The 21944-nt window shown below is 40.2% G+C and overlaps 1 protein-coding gene across 2 annotated transcripts; it reads right to left on the bottom strand.

Moving 5' to 3' along the window:
- Positions 1 to 8967: 8967 nt before the first annotated feature.
- LOC119741949 (amiloride-sensitive sodium channel subunit gamma-like) lies at positions 8968 to 21672 on the bottom strand. Of its 2 annotated transcripts, XM_038217915.1 has the most exons (12): positions 20868 to 21668; positions 19729 to 20248; positions 18121 to 18308; positions 17488 to 17591; positions 17100 to 17263; positions 14909 to 15016; positions 14387 to 14501; positions 13939 to 14011; positions 13155 to 13212; positions 11445 to 11521; positions 11110 to 11185; positions 8968 to 10298 (listed from the first exon to the last, which is right to left on the bottom strand). In XM_038217915.1, the coding sequence occupies exons 1-12, from the start codon at positions 21107 to 21109 to the stop codon at positions 10074 to 10076; spliced, it is 1950 nt and encodes a 649-aa protein (XP_038073843.1). In that variant the 5' UTR covers positions 21110 to 21668; the 3' UTR covers positions 8968 to 10073. The 2 variants fall into 2 exon arrangements, with proteins under 2 accessions (XP_038073843.1, XP_038073844.1); XM_038217916.1 differs by lacking the exon at positions 11110 to 11185 and having other exon boundaries at positions 10190 to 10298; positions 20868 to 21672.
- Positions 21673 to 21944: the final 272 nt, after the last annotated feature.

Below are 21944 nucleotides of genomic sequence, written 5' to 3'. Positions count from 1 at the left end.
TCAGCAATCCAATTTGGTACCAGCGGAACTCTGTGTTAGGAATCGATTGTTTCGTTAACTACCAGCTTCTTACGTAACAAAAAACGCTATTTAAAATGCAGGTAGCTTTTCAAGAGATTCGTTCACCTTCTTTCCTTTGGAAAAAAAATATGGTCCTCCCTGTCTTCTCAGTAGAGCAGAAATTAATTCAATTTCATATTCGAAAAATACAATTAGCTGTTGCAAACTGCTTACCAACCAAAAGGACCTATGGTATAAATGCAAAAAAAAAAGTTAGTGGCCTGACGTTTCGACCCTAGCAGAGTCTTTTTCGAAGGCTAAATGACAAGACTATAAACATAAACAGGTACATGTATACATTACTGATGTAACAAAAGCAGTCAAGTGGAAATAGATGATGCAGAGGAAAATACGCAGAGAAAGCAGGCAACTGAACAGAAAGGAGGGTAATTTCATATTCATAATATTAATTTATGGAAATAAAGATAAGCCTTGAACGCCTCACAATAATAACCAACAATCTGAGAAGACTAGGGAAATTGTCCAGTTTGAGAGTTGGGAGGGAAACATAGTCATCATCTTCATAATCTTGCGACAAATTTAGCAGGCGACAATGTAACAAGTGGAGGGGGATTCAGTTCACTGCGGGTAGATTTGATTGAAAGTTGATATGCTTGTAAAGAGACATGTTAAGAACATAATGGTTAATGTTTCGGTTCAGTTGAGCAAAGTCTTTGGGTAAGTGTAATTCTCGTCAACCGTTCACGAGCTGTTATGTGTATGAGCAGTGTTTGTGCATTGTTGATGAAGACCTTCACAATAACGTCATCCGAGCAAAAAAAAAGGACAGTTTTCGCGGAATCCATACGTCCAAATTTAATGAACCTGTCAAAATTAAAGGTATCGGCAAAAATTAAAAGGAAAAAAAAGATGAAAAGCTGGATAAAAGCTTCCTTTTGGGGTTTTAAGCTTGTGCATGGAGCTGATGTCACTTGGGATGTCATTATAGGGCATTGAGATTGTACTGCAGGCACCGTGGTATAAAGCCTACATGTTAAAGATGACCCCATGCTGTTCGAAACATTGAGTAGTATTCTTTCTTTTTTTTCAAGCGAAATTTTAATTTATTCCGATTTTGGGCGTCTGCAACCCTCGGAAAAAGGACTTTAATTGTGTGCCCAATAACCCGCCCTGTGAGAGCCGACTATTGTCTGGCAGTCAATACTACAAATTCTATGAAGAAATAATTCAAAACCTAGACGTTGGTGGATTTGTTTTTGTTAATTTCTCAATCAAAAGTGAATGACTGTTCTTTGCTAGGAAAATAGCAATTAAAAAAAAACATCTAGTTTTCGAGGTGAAACTCGAAAATAGCACGGAGAATACATCTTTAATTGCTATCACTATTAGGTCTGACAAGCCAGGTGGCCAATAAGCCATCTAAATTACATGTAACAACGATGCTGGATAATTACGAGCGGTTGATTTGAGGATGGTGTCGTTTTAACATGGTCATAAGGCAAGAATAGGCCTTGTTCGTTGCAGGTACATCAGATGGCGTTCTTTGATGTCACAGTAACAATTCAGGGCGGATCCAACTTTAGTTCCATGGGTGTTTTACTTGTCAGAGGAGGTGTGGTTATGCACAAAGGGTTTACTCATGTCTTTCCAAGTAAAACAAAACCAATGTCCTCTAGCTAGCTCTGCCTGAACGCATAATACCCTCAAGATAATCAGGAGGGTGGGTTACTGAGTGGGATGTGCAAAACCGACCCGAAACCGAAACCGATCCGACCGAAACCGACTTCGGGTCGGGTCGGTTAGGGTCGGTTTTACCTTATTTTCGGTCGGGTCGGGTCGGGTCGGTTTGAGGGAGTTAAGATCGGTTTCGGTTTGTATCTCTAATGTTTCGAGTCGGTTTGGTCTGGTCAACCCGACCCGATGCACATCATTAGATAGACCCAGAGCACGAACTGTAACCTCTCACTAACAGGTATTGCCATTTAAAGGGCACATGCTGTTGCAATGTAACTCTTTTTTTAAATGCAATCCTTGAAAATGTACCTCGGTGTCCCATCTACCTTATTTTCAATGTTCGTCTTGCCATTTTCAAGGGTGATGAGGACTTGCGGTTATAAGGAACAAGACTAAAATTCTCCTCAGTACCAAACTGTTTGTTGCACTTCAATTGGACATTCCGTTGACAAGTTAGGGCAGTTTAAAGTTCGCCTTTATGTACATGTCAAAAAAGTAAAATAATGAGAAAAAGCCCTTTGATAGAGTACTTTGGGGATAAATGCAAATGATCCTATATGCCTTTAAAGTGAAATCCAATTAATACGACCTCCCTCTTGACTTCAGCAGTATTCCAATCAGCAATACTTCCCGTGGATGGACTAAGCAGGGAACAACAATTGAATCCAAAGTTGAAAACTTTCGATAATTCGGAAATAAAGCCAACTGACCTAATGCAATCAAATCAATCCGATTCAAACATCACACTATTTTTATACCAAAGAGGGAGGATATTGTTGGCGGTCAAGGGCGGATCCAGAACACAATTCTTTTTTTGGGGGGGGGGGGGCCAAACAAATTTTGGTCCCCCAAAAAAGTGGGTCAAAAAAATTACGGTGTGGGGTTCGGGGCCCACTTAAGGGCCCCGAAAATTTGTTTGATTCTAGATGCTCTGTGGTGCGATCTGAGGCAATTTCTTACCACTTTACCCAATGTTTTTTTGAGGGAAAGATGGTGGTGTACTCATTGCCTGCCTTTATTGCGACGCTGCATAAAAAAAAAATTAAAAATTGGTTTCGTTTTTTTTTGGGGGGGGGGGCATGGCCCCCTTGGCCCCCCCTGGATCCGCCCTTGTTGGCGGTTGTGTTTAGGAGGGGGGCAATTTAGTTTTGGATCATAATTTTATTTAATTTCTCAAGAAATCCAAATAATCTGTAAACAATTAGTGCCCGGGCGCCCTCTCTCGTTTGGTACAATAACCAGAGGTCGCCGAGCGAGCAGCCCTAATTTATACAAAAACAAGTCCTCATCCTCCAAAGAAAAGCACGAATACTCCAAATCCCGTCTGACTTATATCCCTAAAGCCGATCGTATTCGTACAAATACCACAGAGTTACTTAGCAGGCCTTTAAAATAACAAGTCCACAAGATTGCTGTTTTTCTTCCATCTGCAAACTCACACACAGAGATGTTAAAAAACAAAGTGACCTTTAAGAAACGAAAAGGATAACATTTGAGAATGGACAACGGGAAGGAATAAATTGCCGAGAGTGTACACAAGAAATGATCGTGATTTAAAACGGGTCAGTCGGAGCAGAACAAATCTGATTTCTCACTGTGGCACTAACATGCGTAAGAACGCGATGAACTAAATTCTTGCCACATTTCCATTTAAAATTAATCGACACAATTCAAACATGATCGTGTACGTGCTGATTTAGATTGTGTTCGTTGTTACAATAATAGGCTTAGTAGTTGTTGAGGTTTTGTATGTTAAAATATCCCAGGAGAGTTGAGCGAGAGACAACAATGTGTTGGTTTTTAATGGTAGTTTGTTTGTTTGTCTCTCCGTCTTTTACCAGTTATATTGACACCGTTGCTGGGTACTGTAGGGTTATAAATAGAAACAAATGTTAAATTGTAAATACATTTAAGGTTTCTGTAAATAATTGGACACTTTCAAAAACAAATCGCCAACTATGTCCTAATACAATAGATAATGGCTACTCCTTCCCTAGTCATGCAAACCACTCCCCTAAAACTGATCCGGACCACTTTCACAAAAGGTCGTTCTTTCCATCTCATCTACATGTATATAATGTTCAAGGTAAAGTTTTGATTAATACATACCCATTACATAATTATTATTATTATTATTATTATTATTATTAATCATTTCTGGTAATGAAACCAAGGATTCCTCAAAAGCGCCCTAGGCACTGTAGCTCGCAAGCCTGAAGAAGCCTGTGGAGAGAAGACAATGAGAAGAATTTACAGTTTTAGAGGTGGGAGAAAAAGCCCAGAAGAATATTCTGGGGAAAACCCACGGAATCAGGCAGGGACTGAAAACCCAAGGATTCGAACCCGGGTCACAGCGGTGGAAGGCGAGGAAAGTACCGCTACGCCAACCTGACTCCGATACGCCAACCTGACTACATACAACCTTGAGCCCAAGGGGTAATTATGATATCCATAACTATATTAATTACTCATCGCTAACTGTACGTTTACTATATATTACTTGCACGGCTAGGACAAAAGTGTTCTGCGCTGTCGTCATTAAAATGTATATTTAACATTACAAAACAATACGCTATTTAATAAACATTACAAGCTGAATAATGATTACATGAACGTATGGTTGAAGAAGACTTGTTCGGAATTTTCTCAGTAACGGAGACAACAATTATTCTGAGTCATGCCAAATAAGACAAGGAAGAAACGAGAATTTGAAGTAATATTTACCGTTTGTGTAAACGCGTAAACAAATTCACAAGACCACAATGCTATGCGATCAAAGTGCCTTGACTACACACTCCTGATCCGTCGCATTTTCCGCCCTCGTTATTTTGTATTCACAACTCAAAACAACGGCCACAAACAAAACTCTTTTAAATAAGCATGCCTTCGTGTGCCTACCTGCCTGTTGCACAAATTCAAGCATTGTGATCAATTTGAAATCATATAAAGATCATTTTGGTTTCTCTTGAAAACTTGAATGTCATCGATATTCTATTTTAAGAAGTCATAATTCAAAACGGTGTCTGATCTGTGTTCTCTACTGACCATATTATGAAGGTCTATAATAAGCTATTTGTGGCCAAGGTCCCCCAGCACTTTTTTTGAACGCACCTGTCACAAACGAATGATTGAAGCAGAGATCTAATAATATTTGGTGCTTATAATTATGCAGTACCAAACCACGACTTTCCATCGGCATTTTACTATTACGAACCTTGCATGGGCGTCGCCAGGATTTTTTCTAGAGGGGGGTAAACTTATTTTTCCCAAACAATTCTTGTATTTTTGAACAAATTCTCGATTTCTCAGTTTTAGACGGGGGCAGGGACATTTTGCCCCCCCCCCAACTCATTAAATTTACACCACTATGACTTCGCGCCTCTTTTTCTTTTCTTTTTTTCTCTTTTTTTTTTCGTCCTTTTATTTTTTTTTTTGTTGCTTTTCCAGGGGGGCCCCCTTGCCCGCCCCCCCCCTCGCGACACCAATGGAACCTTGAAAGGTGCTCACATCGGGACATTAACATATTAGCACATATAAAAATGTACATGAATGCTGAGGGACATCAAATTACCTAAATAAAATAAAATATTTTGAACACCATCTTCCATACAGATTGACGTCAGTGGTGAACTAAGCTCAGTTAAAAGCTGTGCATGGCGGCAAGTCGTACGCAATTATGGGGGCCTTTAATGCTGAGTAGTCATTTTCCATCCTTCATCCATTCTCCCTCTCTCTCTTGTTCGTGGAAAATTTGAAGAATAAAAAGGCGGAGATAACACATGGATTTATCTCAACTCTCACACACACAAGTGAAATTCTAGAGGGAACCTCATTTGATATTGCACAAGTAAATTTAAACTGTTCGATCTCAATGCTACGTACGTTGCAGTTGAATTTTCTCTCTTTTTCCAAAAGGTGATTAAAAGGCCAAACAGAAGAGATAAAAACTGTACGCACATTATCATCTTGAATACTCTATACAGAAAAGAAAAAGATGTTGAGATATTTGTGTCAGTTGACTACCCTCCCACTTTTCAGAATGGCTACATCCCCTCCCCAACAGCAATAGCATCAGCAGCAGCATCATCAGCAGCAGCATCATCATCATCATCATCAGCAGCAGCAGCAGCAGCAACAACAACAGCAGCAACAGCAGCAGCAGCAACAGCAGCAGCATCAGCAGCAGCATCATCATCATCAGCAGCATCAACAGCAGCAGTAGCATCATCATCATCATCATCAGCAGCAGCAGCAGCAGCAACAGCATCAGCAACAACAACTGCAACAACAGCAACGGGCAGCAACAACTGCAACAACAGCAACAACAACAACAGCAGCAGCAGAAACAGCAGCAGCAGCAGCAGCAGAAACAACAGCAGCAGCAGCAGCAGCAGCAGAAACAACAGCAGCAGCACCAACAACAACAACAACAACAACAGTAGCAGCAGCAGCAGCAGCAACAACAGCAACAGTAACAGCAACAAAAACTGCAACAACAGCAACAACAACTACAACAGCAACAACAAACGATATATATATATAAGACCCAAGATAACTCCACTACTTCTCACAGTCATTAGACCACAGTAATTAAACCACTTTTTGTTGTAATCAACAAAGTGCATGCATATTACACCAAATGTGTTGAATGGCAGCTATACAGCTGTTGATTTTCTTCAGACAAATGCTATTTTCAAACGTAGGTTTTGTCTCCGGCTGCGGCTTCGGTCTCGAGCCTCATGATATTAGGTTCATGCCCTTGTAGACTATCAGTATTTTGTCCCAAGAACATCAAATCTTATGATACAAATCCAACAATTTCGGTTTTTTTCGGGTGGCAGAATGAAGGCTCACAGAATGGACACAGTGCCCAAGAAATAGGCCAAATCGTGAGACGAAGTCGAAGCCGAGGCTTGATGAAATGTACCCACGATACTTGATACTTATATGGATACTATCAGTTGCACATGTTTAATGAAATCTTATCCAGCGGTGGATCAAAAGCTGCGTGGTTTTAAGTTTTTATCTGATAAGTTCAATACCTTGGGCTATCAGTATTTTTCCACATGTGTTTACAAATCTATGGACTATTATATTAAATGATATAAATAACGTTATTTAATAATAAAATATATTATATTTTACGCAGAATCGGCATATTGGAATGAAAACAAGACTAAAACACTCATTGGCGTATGATGTCGGCTGCTTTGCGATGATAATTAAGTGAGAGAATTAGCCGGTGCAACCTGCTTTTGAACTCAACCATACATAGAGCCTACACAAATGTTTTGGTTTGAAACGAATGGCGTATGAGTACACATTTTCCCTTTGCCCTCCGATTCTTTCACATGGTCACAATGCAGTTGATACTTGATAGTCTTTTGATAGATTGTTTGAAAGCATCGAGCGCCATTTTGTAAACACGTCAGTCAAGTCCTTAAGAATTCTTCGTTTTGCTATGATGTTTTGTTCAGTAGTAAATTGCCAATCAGTACTGTATGGCTTATAGTATAACACAAGGGAATGTTAATTATAATAACTTATTATAATCCATACGTACTATAGATCAATCGTATTCAGCAGATATCTTTGAGGTATTTTTGTTATGTTAATTCAGAGGTCAACTTATTGGTATCCCTGTTACTCAAATCACACACATAATAGATGGCTACAGCGTAAAGGAACTATTCATCAAATGCCTCCTTTACACACCCACACCTGCCTTCTAGACATGCATTCTAACCCTGCACTTTTGATCGCCCGGCATTAAACATCTATGAGTCCAAAGCAATTCCATGATTTTGTCGTCGAAATTATCCGTCATATTGCAGGCGAACAGGGAAAGCAACCCCTAAAGTACTTTCCATTACCGAAGACAATACTAAGACCTAAGCTTACTGGAGCTGCCTCAAGGTCTACCAAAATGAAATATTGAAAGCTTTGCTGATTGCTGCATCCAAGCCGGCTCAACTCTCAATTACACTTTTATTAGCAAAAGCTAATGACAGTTTCTGTGCCGGTTGGACGTACCAGCAAATAGGGACGATCGTGGATTAGGCCAGTGGGCAATAATTAACGTGAGTGTGCACCTCATGGCACGACGCGGGGTACAAAAACAATATCAAGAGTATATATAGGCAATGGAGTAAAACGTATTTTCTGAACCGATTACAGTTCAATTTATTGTCGTTGCCTGGTAAGGAAATTATTATTATGGAGTCCATTAGCCGGCTATTGCCTACCCATAGGATTTGGACCAGTTATTGTCTTGATAATTATACGGGTAGCAATGTCAGGAGGTGGCTGTATGGCCACAACGTACCTGGGGCTACATAGAGTGATAGGCTAAAACACTTGGTATAGTCTCATTATTTTGTACAACCAATCCGCCGATAACGTCGCACATAATTCATGTCCATGTCGGCCATTTTCAAAACACAGGAAAATATACATTTTTTTTCTTAATATTATTCGAAACCTTTACGTCATCTTTAGTATTGTTTCTGTCTTCGTAAGGTTTGTGGCATCGTTGACTGACTCGGTCGCAAAGTTGAAGAAGTCCATAAAATATCATGAAACAAAATAATGAGAATTAATTAAAAGAAACTTTTCGTTAGTTTCAAATAAAGCTTAGTGTCAGCTGCCTCTTTGTAATCTGTCAAACTTCAACTTCATTTTCACGTTTTCCATAATTACCATCGTGTCACACATTGAGGCCTATTTTTTGTTGTAAAAGTAATGAAGACGAAAAAGCGGTCTGTTTTCATGCAAGCAGCGATGGTTCCATAATTATGCGCAGGCCTACACGTACGTCTACGCGTACGTCATGTTTTATTTAAAGGATTTATTATGGAAATATGGTCGCAAATTGAAGAAAAGACATGCATATTTTGTTTACAATGATTTGGGCTTTGGAAGATTTTGATCATGGATTTTACATCTGCATTTAATCTCAAGCATAGAATGTCATTTTGTTTGGCACTCACGTTTGATATTTCTCCGTCGCAAACCGTTATCTCGCGAGGCTTACTTGTTCACAAAAAGGTGAAACATATGAATGCTGATTTGCTTGGCATTTCCATAGTTTCTTTGAGGAATAGTTTTCAAAGGGCAAATTTCAATTTCTATTTGTACAATCGTATTAATGAAAAGAAGAGATAAATGATGATAAAAAGGCATGGATGGAAACTGATACCAATCACGTTTACAGATGACAATTTATTTATTTCATTTACATATTCAAAGGGTCCATGTAATTAAATTTCTAAAATGTAATCCTTGAAATGTACCTTTGCGCCCAAACTTTACAAATCTTCACATTACTATTGCAAAAGGGTTTTGGTTCTGTTTTTATGCTGATGCAAATTTCCATATTCATGTGCAAAACTGTGATGTCATTCAAGGCAGTAACTTCAGTGTCACATCTGCTTCAGCATAACACGTCACCATAATTTCGGGGGGTTGCTGTGGTTATTTCTCTGTTTGTTTCAGTAATTCATTGGTGTTTCAGTACATGACAGTAAGACTATGAGAAAAATATCTGCCCAAATATATTCAATAAGTACAATTTTGGGTTTTTACAGTTTGAAAAGAAAAACCCTAATACCTAGAGTGTGTTCCTAAAGTGACATCACAGCAACAGCGCCCGCAGTTGTCACTAACTAAGCATGAAACATTGCAAATGTTTAAAAGTGCACTTTGCAAAATCTTTTACCAAGAAGAGATGTCTTCTAGTTTTGATACATTTCAGAGAATTTGAAATTTGCTACAAATATGCACCATATTTCATGGACCCTTTAAGTCACATTCAAGAAAAAATAACCGACCAAACCGGTCTACGAGTGACTACAAAAATATTAAGTGCATCAAAACATTAAAACCACACAAAACAGCACATAACATGTTCTTCCCTTGCAAATTGGATAATCTGCATATTTTCTGCGTTTTTACAACGTCACATTTCCTTCATCCATTTGTGTATCCATCTATCTGAAAAATCCATTTAAATGTTTTGTGTTGTGGTACGGTGGTCTAGCCGTGTCTTTATGCATTATGCATATTTTGGACGGCTTTGTTACAGTGGAGTTGATTATTATTTTGTCTCCGGTACCAATCATGCATTACTCAAAGGTCATACGGACGAAGAGCAATTAGTTACTAGCGGCTCAGAACACAACAGGTGTCATGACAAAACCCCGCACACATATTGCTTGTTAGCTTGTATACCTTGAGAGCAATAGCCACAGTTTGTATCAAGCGCCTCTTCTCTAGATACAATCCACTGTTGTCATGGTAATTACGTAGCAAAATCCTCGTCAATTAGTCAAACCAAGGTCAGGTTTTTCAGAGGGCTTGTCGTACAGTTTCAGATCGAGCGTAGAGGGTGCTGTTGCTCTCTTAGCGTGACTGCAGAACATGATTTTGAAGAGTAGAATCTTGCACACGTCGTAGATGAGTTCGACGAACTCGAAGACGGTACACATGGAGATACCGATCCAGAGGCCGACTTGACCACCCAGGTTGCTGATCAACCCAAATCCCTACGTTAAAGAATGTCAAAGTGATACAAAGTTTAGATTTGGATTGAACATAACCGCCCTGTTCAAAGGTGTTGATAACCTCGATACAGTCTTAGATATTATTGGCTAGAGTTTTGTTCAATCGGTGACCCGGGGTCAACACTAGCGCATGCGCACAAAACCTAAGCCTTCTTGCAATCACCAATTTATCCCTTAGTCCAAAAAAAAAACTCGGTCTCTGGTCAGCGCGCGCGTCGATTTTAATCATGCGCGTCAACCTTTTTTTCTTTCAAATTAACACGGAAGCTACAACAGCGCCCTCTATTGCCGCGCCTCCTCAAATTATTTTCGTACCAAGGAGCACCAAGGAATGGGGAAATTGCACCAAGGCAAATGATAAAGGGCATCAAGGCAAATTATGGAGGACACCAATGTATAATGAGGACACAAAAAGCAAAATAGTACCCACCTTGTCTGTACAATACAAACTTGAAAAAAATCCACCCCCCCAAAAAAAAAATAAACCGCGTCGTTGCATCAATTCTGGAACTTCGGTCTGACCAGAGACCGACTATTTTTTTTTGCCCTATACTCGTATGTTTCAATCTAAAACTTGTGTGTAAATGCATGCATTTCCAAAATACTTAAAACGATGTTTAAGTGTTCAGAGTCTGTTCCACCGATGTACCTTTTCCTTGAGCATTTTACTTTACTTAACTATTAATTATTTCCTGATATGTAATAAATAAAGGGCCCAACGGGAAACCCCTTTTTAACTGTTTGGCCATGGTGTAAAAGTATAAACGAAATGAGTGATATTTTAGACACTTACATCGTATTTTGGAGCTTGAGAAATCAACTCATAATTGAGCCGCTCGTAGTAAACCTGCAGTTTCAGGACATTGTTCCTGCCAAAGAAAAGTGAAAACTGTCATTCCGTTGACTAACAGTGAACTAAAAAGGATAATTCCGGTGATGCCTAAACGAAAAAAAAATATTCAGTGTCTTTGTGTTTTATATTTGATTACTTTCTCTGTTGTATATAATAATCGATACTTTATAACGCGCGTGAAAGGTTCAATTATCGATATACTATGCTTCATTTCCCCCCATTTTTTGAAATACGTTTCACTGCATTAACGAAGACGGGCTGGTGAGTATACTCACTGCACAAAGCTGGCATCGTTGCCCACTTTAGTTCTTAAATCGTCAGATATCTCCATTAAATTCTCCAACACAGTTTCCTAATAAAAAAAATAAAATAACATAGTTGAAGTTGTTCTTTTAATTAATCGTATTGGAATTTGTTTATCGAATTTGCTTATAAACTACAGGAAGAAGATGAACCAGGCTCTATACTCTGCAGCAGTGACAATAAATTAATTAAACAATGAAGGGAAACCGTTAGTTGCGATGTCAGTTTTAAATACGATCTCAAAGAGATTGTCATCTTTTACATAACTTTAGAAAGATATGCGTGAGATGTACACGTAACTGGCGTTTAAAGGCAATTACAATTAAATTCTAATTATGGACTTCTTTTTATTTTGCGTCCTTCCTTTTTTCAGGTTATATTTGGTAAATTACCAGGGTTCGAAATTAGCGGCAGCCCGCTAGCCAAATGCTAGTCAAAACAGCGGCGGGCTAGTCAAACTATTCCTGAAGTAGCCCGGCTGGCGAGTCAAACAATCATTGGGCTACGGCAAAGATGAAAGGACAGGAAGAAATAAATCATTAAACGCAGAAAGCAAACCTGTATCAATTTGTATCAATTACACGCGATGTTTCCTATTGGAAGGGTCCTGAAGCGCGCCACCACGGGTCAACTTGCTAACTCTATACACGATTTACTAAAAGTCATGTATGCACGTTGTCGCTTATGAGACACTCTATACAAGAAAAAAAAAACATGCGGGACAATGAAAATGCCCACTGGCTAGTTAAGAGCCTGTTTCAGTAGCCCGGCTGGGTCTAGAAAAAAAAGTTAAGGTCGAACCCTGATATTTAGACACGTGTTCTCCTTTCAAAATCGTAAGATGGAAATATTCTCTAATAATTATAGGACCAGTGAACTTCCAAAATGTAAATAAAAGAAAGGTCTCATTATTTAAAAATTATAGAAAATTGCTTAATATTTGCACACATGTTTGAGAGTGAAATCCATGCAATATGCCCGTTTGACGAGGCGTGGTTCCAGTGGGATCCCAGTTCGAATCCCACCACCTACACCACGTGGGTCAGGCTGTCAGCCCTGTTCCATCCAGCTGAAGTTTTCCTCAGAATGTATTCTTAACGTGTCCCCGCGGCCCTAAACCCTTCACTCCCTTCATTGTCTTCTCTCTATTAAAGGATTCTCCGAGCCAGTAACATTGTAATCACGTGTGACATGCATTCCCATCATAGACTCTGGCACACTGCCCAAGGACGGACAAATTCCCTCGAAGCATTAGCTCATTATCTCGTGGCAAATATGGCGCCAATATATCCCCTCGAGCAGAATCGCTGCGCTCTTGTAATTAATGTAGCATGTCGGAAAAGCCGAGCCGCGCGAAGTAAATTTGGAGGGTTCAATTTGACGGTCGGATGGAACGCAACTCCTGCTTTTCACCGAGGCGTGTTTTGAATTAAGATGTAGTATAGAAATGATGGCACTTGGCTCTATTACTCCCTAATAAGCAGAAACGAGTAGGCCAGCCAGATGCGCCGATTACTTCAAAGTCATGGTTAATTTGGGCAAATCAAGTGGTAATAGGCGCTGCCGAAGTTTGCAAAGCAGAAGGAAAAGGAGTGCATGGTGTTCTTCGCTTGAGGATGAGAAAGGTTTTACTGTCCTTTTCTTCGGATTGGTAAATTGTGAGAAAGAAGACTTATACTCACCGCGTATTGCGAGTTCGGCCAAGCGGCTGATGACACGGTTAGTTCGAAATCAGACTCCCTGGTGGAAAAGGTTATGGACATTTTAATCAAGAAAAAAAGAAAGAAACGCTAACAATGTGATTATGTCGGCCATTATTCGCACATTGCACTGCTAAGTACTTAAAAGTACTTAATTGTGTTTCTACTTCAAAGAAAGAGCAACATACAAATGGGGTCTACCCGATGTCCCCCAATACCTATGTTCCCCAAAATCCTTAGGGTTAGGGTTAGGGTTAGAGTTAGAGTTAGATGGTAATGGTTAGGGTAAGGGTTGGGGAACATAGGTATTGGGGAACATAGGTATTGGGGAACATGTAGATATGCATCCATACAAATGAGAAAAAGCGGTATTGCCAGGGTCATCGCTTGAGGGTGGGTGGCTGTGTGTGGGAGTGCCCCCGCCCCCAAATGATCATTGTCCATGTCTAAGGGGCGAATTCATACTCGTTAGAAGCCAAAGGACCCAGGATGTTGTTGCCTCGGGCCTATATAGCTTCTGAAAAATCCTGCCTACTCCGCCAGAGGAGCAAACACATCAAAACATAAGCAAGGATCACACAAGTAATTATCCCAGCGATGGACAGGCTTGTTCCAGTGGGTTTCAACTGATGGGTTTGCTGATCAGAGTGATTTATTGGAAACTGGCTGGGAGAAAAAAAACCTCATTAACAAACCACAAATACATGTAGCAGCCAAATGTCCTGGTTGAGGGATGTACAACAACACTGACTCAAGTCAAACTCACAGGCATGGCGAAGTGCAATTACATTCTATCTCATCTTCCGCATATAGCCGCTCCACGCCTTCCTTACATGTGACTATAATACAAAACAAAACATTGTCAAATCATAATTCAGTAGTGGAGACACACGAGTTTGTTTAATCTCATTGTCTTACATAATTACAGACTCTCAGTGTGAACGAGAGAGGGCGTTGTTGGCAAGCAACGACATCCTATTTTGGACGACGCGCGCACTTCGATATAGAGTCGTTCACCTTTATGAACAAGTGTACCAGAACAACCTCTCTCTTTTTGTACCGGTGAGGGGGTACTTGTACAAGGAGGCACTAATCCAAGTTGAAATCAACAAGTTTTACAAGACAGGGTTTTTGTCGGCCATATTAGAGTAAGTTTTTGAACAAACAGTGATGGTATGAGGAATAATTTAAGATGAAGATAATTATTTGCTCACTTTGGGAAATGTTGGTTGAGAGGCATGGCACACGGTCGGTGGAGAAGTGGAATCGCGTATCTGCACAGCCGCACGTCTCAAAGATCGTCTCGTACAGACAATTCTTCTGACACGCCTGTTTGGAAACAATTGCTTCACTTGAGTTCAGTTAGAAGAGAATGTGAGAAGTGAAACTTATACTAATTGCTGGACTCGGAGCTGATGTCCCATCAATGGCAGGTTGTACTCATGTCCATCAGAAGCTAGACACAAGACAATCACAAGTCCGTCTTGACTATCACAAGACAAACACAAGTCAGTAATAAGTCCCGTCCTATATGTTAATTAAGGAAACGTACAATGAAAACGGATGACCTGACTACTCTCAAAATTATTTTGACGTAATGTTCAGCCTCAGTTTCAGTACCTTCTTTTGGTTTAGTTTTCCAGTCGGGTCTCGTCCATTCAGTTTTGTTTCTGTATTTTGGAAGACTTGTTTCCCTTATATTTTTGTAAAGATCGGACGATTACATTTTTACTTACCTCAAGGCTGTAATTTGCACCGAAGAAACTGGAGAAGACAGTCTCAGTGTCTTCCGTGTCTTCGTCGGTGCAGTTCGTGTACGGATCGCCCTTCCGCTGTATCTCGACCTGTTAAACGAATTACTGTGATTGCTCTGCGTAATATGCTCGATCATTAATGAGTGCAGAATGTTCTAGACATCTTAAACTGTCGTGCCATAAATCTACACTTAAAAACATTTTGTGTAGCTGCACTTTCAGTTAAAAATGAGACATCTTATGTTTTAGATTTATAAGAGCACTTTCCCTCTAATATCTTAGGGCCTATAATGTATTTCGTGACGTGACAACTTGATTTTGAGCTTTTCCACTGTTTGTTTGACAGCCTTAACCACTTTATAATTCTCCCAACCCTCAAACTATTGATGTTCCATGCTGACAGAGTGCCTCTACACGGGTTAGAATGTAAAGACTCGAGAGTAACTTATATCGCGGACCACTTGTTGTTGACGTATGTTGCGCCTTCGTTCTAGTAATTAAAGTAAAAACTTCGCCAGAGTGAAAGGACGACCAGATTTCATCTCAAAATCGCCGGTCGTGGTTCCCTGCTGTACAGTGCGGTGCACGCGGATGTAGAAATACCAGCGTGGGTTTGACGAAGGTTAGTCTAATTCTGGTTAACGGTAGTTATACGAACTTTCAGTTTCAAGTACCTATAAAGGGTCACTGATCTCCATTATATATGGACTGGACATCTTCACGAGTGGCATGAAATTGGAACTCATTTGCTCGCTCGCCCCGGCCCATCCTGACTGACGAGTACTTTCGTACCCGAGTACGAAAGAAAACAACTCCCATGCACTCGTCAGTGCAGTTCATGCTCCCGCAGCTCTCATGGAAAAAAGACACATCTGAAGTGACACATCTGAAGAGACACATCTGAAGAGACTCATCTGAAGACACTCATCTGAAGAGACACATCTGAAGAGACTCATCTGAAGAGACTCACCTGAAGTGACACATCTGAAGAGACTCATCTGAAGAGACTCATCTGAAGAGACTCATCTGAAGAGACTCATCTGAAGAGACTCATCTGAAGTGACACATCTGAAGAGACTCATCTGAAGAGACTCATCTGAAGTGACACATCTGAAGAGACTCATCTGAAGAGACTCATCTGAAGAGACTCATCTGAAGAGACTCATCTGAAGTGACACATCTGAAGAGACTCATCTGAAGAGACTCATCTGAAGAGACTCATCTGAAGTGACACATCTGAAGAGACTCATCTGAAGAGACACATCTGAAGAGACTCATCTGAAGAGACTCATCTGAAGTGACACATCTGAAGAGACTCATCTGAAGAGACTCATCTGAAGACACTCATCTGAAGACTCATCTGAAGTGACACATCTGAAGAGACTTATCTGAAGTGACACAACTGAAGAGACTCATCTGAAGAGACTCATCTGAAGAGACTCATCTGAAGAGACTCATCTGAAGTGACACATCTGAAGAGACACATCTGAAGAGACTTATCTGAAGTGACACATCTGAAGAGACTCATCTGAAGAGACTCATCGGAAGAGACTCATCTGAAGAGACTCATCTGAAGAGACTCATCTGAAAAGACTCATCTGAAGAGACTCATCTGAAGAGACTCATCTGAAGTGACACATCTGAAGAGACTCATCTGAAGTGACACATCTGAAGAGACTCATCTGAAGAGACACATCTGAAGAGACTCATCTGAAGAGACTCATCTGAAGTGACACATCTGAAGAGACTCATCTGAAGAGACACATCTGAAGAGACTCATCTGAAGAGACTCATCTGAAGAGACTCATCTGAAGTGACACATCTGAAGAGACTTATCTGAAGTGACACATCTGAAGAGACTCATCTGAAGAGACTCATCTGAAGAGACTCATCTGAAGAGACTCATCTGAAGTGACACATCTGAAGAGACACATCTGAAGAGACTCATCTGAAGTGACACATCTGAAGAGACTCATCTGAAGAGACTCATCGGAAGAGACTCATCTGAAGAGACACATCGGAAGAGACTCATCTGAAGAGACTCATCTGAAGAGACTCATCTGAAGAGACTCATCTGAAGAGACTCATCGGAAGAGACTCATCTGAAGTGACACATCTGAAGAGACTCATCTAAAGAGCTCACCACCATTCTTCAAGGAGCTGATTGACCTACCTTTCTGATGCCTATCGATGTCAGCAATCCTGGGGCGACATTTATACCAGCATCCTCAGGGAATGGCATGTGGTACTGCTCACCGATGACAACTCGCACCCCGGCAGCTTGCTGCATGGAGGTCAGGTATTCCGTCTCCTCAAGATTTAGCTCCAGAACCAAACCTTTTTCCGAACAAGAAATGAAAACATCACTCGACACTATATAATGAAATATAAAACAGGTTATTACATACAGGTTATAACAGTTTAAAAACTTCGAGACATGTCTGAAGATTTTAAGGATGTAACTCCAGGTTTTAATGCATTAATTGTGGCAGAATAGCCCATAATGGTCAGTTTGAAATATCTTGTCTGAAATAAACCCTGTCAAAATTGAAATATCCTACCGTACAGTGGACCAGATTTGCTGGACGTCTGAATGTCGCCATCCATGCCAGAATTGAAGGTGTAGCAATTGCCATACAAATAGTTGTGGAAAAGTGTGAAATTTCTGCAAAAAAAATTAAAAACCGATCGTTTGGAATAATATTTCAAGATTTGTGTGTTTCTCCTCTGATCCTTAAAAAAATGGGCTTTTTGTCCAAAAACAACTACGGATAATTATTTTGTAAAATGTTTAATCGACAATAAATTCAGTTATATTCATGCCACACAGACGATTAGAATATCATTTCAAACGTTTGTTCAGCAGCTCCTTGAGGGTATTTTGTCATTTCTTGTGACATTAACAATTGTTTTTTTTTAATGAAAACAAACATATTGAAGAAATGTCCCGATTTCTTAAATAATCAAAATCATCCGCATCATCAAATAAATCACAAAGGGAAACTGACTGCATTAAAATAATGTTAAAGTCAAAGTAACTTTAAAATCGAAATAGCTTTACTTCGATATTCATTGAAAGTCAGGCAACATCAGGTGAGATGCCATTCTAGTCTTGTTCAGCGATATTTATCATGAATGACATCTCCCATAAATCGGAGCTCCAAAATCAGGTGGATGAAAAAAAAAATCCTTACTTTGGTCCACAAGGGTATCCCTTGTAGCTACAGGCCAGTAGCATGTCGTCAACCGAATGACCAAACAGCCGTCGGTCGTCGTATTCAGTCTGAGCTATGGCATCAGCTACTTGATCAAAAAGATCCATGTCGTCATCCCTGTCCGTGTAGTCGAGGTTGTCCCAATCCTGGTAGCGCTTGTCAGATGCCTGATAGGTTAGATTTCGACACATCTGATGTAATCTTGATTTGGAAAAGCCAAGATCTTGTTTACGAAACCAGTGTCAGGCTTTGAACAAACCAATATAATACCACACAAAGGAAATCTCGACTGATCACTGAATTTGTGCTTGTTGTGAAGGGTCAATGTCCTCCACTAAATTCCCAAGTTTACTGCCTCTTGGTGGCGCTCCCTGCCATTGAAACTATAGAAGCAAGTTCGATCAAGAACCATTGGTTGGCTATACACCTTTCTATTGTTGGTAAACTTTGAGCGCCATTTTGTATGGTCTGCCGCAAAAGCATAAATTGACACCACATTATATAGGAAAAAGGCATGTTTTAAGAATAACTATATGATTGTGTAGCGTACGTTTGTTGAAAATTTTGTATTTTCAACAATCATGGATATTATTTTTGTAGTCATTAAGAAAGATTCTATATTTGTGTAGTTTTGGACCTTCCATATAGTTTGGCAACCCGTGGTTGACCAAAAACCACGCGTCGGCGATAGAAAGGTCTAGCCTATTGTTCAAGTAATGTTGCACCTGCGCATTAATACGAATTAGGTTTCCAGTATAGACCGATGGTTCCCTGCTGTACAATTACGATGCGTGGCTATTGCTTACCAGTGATGCAGCCAATCTTGCTATCTGTATGACTGTATCCACAATTATTAATTGTAGTCGCTTATAGATCGAGAGTGTTTGAGATGTGCGCTATGATGGTCTATGTGATAGGCTTGGACATGCCTAGAATTGTACATTCACTTCAACATAGACTTGAGCGAAGTCTAACTCTACAGGAACACGCGTACGATATGAGCATATTCCTCAGTCTAGCGAGAGCCTTGAGTCAAGACTTGAATTCAGTCTAATATTTGAGAAGCCCTTAAAGACATGTGTAAGATGGTACCGAGTGGATTAAGGCCACGGGCAAGCTTGTTTGAGGAACGTAAACAAACAATCCATGTTTACCAAGTATTAGATGTTAGGTATCGTTCAGCCATTGCTTCACTTTTGGTTTAATAATAGAGCAAGGAAACTTGCTCTATGGAATGTAATGAATACAATACACACAAATTTGATCCACATTGAGTTTTCTTGACAGCAATGAGTGCCAATAGCAAAAATGTAACTTCTCAACAATCAATAATTATACCTGATAAACGTCGGTTCTCACCTGAACATTGATTATTTACTGAGATGTTCATTGGATTTTACTTGGATATTGTTATTTATAATTAAATTGTAAATACAATCAGAGCAACAATTGTGAAAATGTTTTATATACGGAACACAGGTAGTCCCATTTCAAATCAAATCTATTACAATGGAGTTTATTGTAACGAAGCAGGGAAGTGAGGTTTCGATAAAGTTCAAACTTGTTTTACCAGCGGCGCAACATTACCTCACTTGTTTGTCGCTTACGCCGTCCAGCTCCTTTTCCCTGAGCTCCCCCTCCAGAGGGAGCCGTCGCTCCCCCCGATGCCTCTCCGATTCCCGCAGTCGGCCCCAGCCCTGTCGGACTTGTAGCAGAATTACCAGTTATCATCGTGTCTTGTCCTTCGGGGTTCTTTGAGAGGCCGGAGTCCGTGGGCACGGTAGTGAGTTCCTCACCGCCCGAGTTTGCTCCTGTGGTCGGTTGGTCACTAATTACGGCTGATGCCTCTGTTCCTGTCATCGGTGATTCTTTTGCCAAACTCGAAGTAGTGCTTCCCACCATCGCCTCGGCCGTGGAGCTCCCGGGTGGCTTACCTGGAGCCTCGCTCACAGATGGATCGCTCGATGCGGACACAGTGCTGGCGACCGATGAGGTGCCGCTGGCTGGAGGCCCGAGTAAGAGTTCCAGTTTTCTGCTATTCTCCAAGGGGGAAGCTTTCACCGGGTTGAGATTGCAGAATGTGACAGCGGGGAAGTCAATTTCGGTCCTGTAATATAGAACAAATACTACACGATAGTTTTCAAAAAGTAAACGAATTGCCATTCGAGACTTGACTTTGTACTTCTTTTGAACAAATGATACAAAATTAGTTACCATCATACATACATGCATTAAGATTTTAGTGGTAAATACAGTCATTTCCAATATCAAATATGCAGTTCCTAGACGCATTTGTTACAATATCGTCATTGCTTTAGCCTCGACGCGGTAAACAACATCAGCAACTAACTGTCGTCAAATTATTCATCGTCCAAAACTTTTTAGTTTTATTTTTTAACGATTCTGAACATAAACAAAAGTTTCATGTAATCGGCATAGTGCAGTCTCTTTACTATGCCCGATTTTTTTTTTATCAAAATGATCCCTTAACAATGACGAAATGATTTTGTCCTCTCGAGCAGAGGTATATTTGGATGCCATTTGTGTGAACCAGGTTCGACTCCACCCAGGCCGTCATAAAAATGCATTTCATTCTTCGGTTTTATTTTCTTTAGTTTTCATTGCGCTAGTTCGCTACAGTACCCGTATCTTTTGAGAAATGTATCATTAGTTTACCAGGAAAATTGAATTTAATAAAATCGCAACAAAACATCAGTGAGGCCTACTTGTACTGAATGTCGATGTTGACATCTACATCCCACTGGAAATAGGCATAGATGAGCTCGTAGCTTTGCCATAGAAACATGCCCAGAGCCCACGTGAAAAGAACGGACCAAAAGAAACGACGAAACGGATTCGCTGCTCGGTCGATATTGGGCAAGCCGTGAGAGCTGGTGTTTCCCATCAAATTCTTCAATAAAACCCGAAGACTTCGACCATCATCAGCCTCGTTGTTGTCGTCTACCATGACTGCAGCTAGTTTAGACCTACTCTTGTATACAAGTGTGGGGAAAAGAACATAATCCTCAACAACTTTTCTGCAGTGTCTCTTGTTGGCGACTTTAAGTTTATGAAGTTCTTACAGTGGTGGTGCCGTGTGGTACTTGCCAAAAGTCCATGACGTCATGCAGACATTTGCATATTCAAATATGAGCCTGTTTCTATTATTGCCGTGTTATTTATATTTGAGCTTAATGGGAATGTAGCGTGCAAAGGTTGTTACAGTAATGATCAATGAGATCCGAACAAAGGTACATATTTTGAACAAACTTCACAAAGGAGGATTGCTCGAGGGCAATTTAAGACTATGTCACCTTACGAAACACCTGCTTTAACGTTTTGTCGATTTTAGGCGAACTACAATTTTGAGAATTTGTAATTAATGATTAGAGGAAAACTTCTACATTTTCCTGAATATTTTCCAAAGATGTGTCCAAAGAAATAGCTTGATCCACATTCACCTAATTTACATCCCCTATGTGCCTTACATCCCCTTGTGCCTCATAGTATTACAGTTTTGTCTCCAAAACATAAAAAGTACCTCTTTTTGCTTTCACAGTGTTTCTAACAAGCTGCTAAATCGAGTACAAACAGAATAATTACGGAAACAGACATGTATAGGTACCCATCGAAACATCCAAGAACTTCACTTGGTGTCAACGATTTCTTCTAAACGCGAATAACACAAACAAAACGGAGTGCTATTCAATAATTACAAACATGGTCTCTTAAATTTAGGTACACAATGTAGGACTTTGCCCTCGGGCACAAGCACAAAGACCAATAGACACATCACAAGATGC

The sequence above is a fragment of the Patiria miniata genome, unplaced genomic scaffold, assembly GCF_015706575.1.
Source record: "Patiria miniata isolate m_02_andy unplaced genomic scaffold, ASM1570657v1 HiC_scaffold_5, whole genome shotgun sequence".
NCBI classification, from domain to species: domain Eukaryota; kingdom Metazoa; phylum Echinodermata; class Asteroidea; order Valvatida; family Asterinidae; genus Patiria; species Patiria miniata.
The sequence above is the reverse complement of the archived record's forward strand: the minus strand, read 5'-3'. Positions and strand labels throughout refer to the sequence as shown.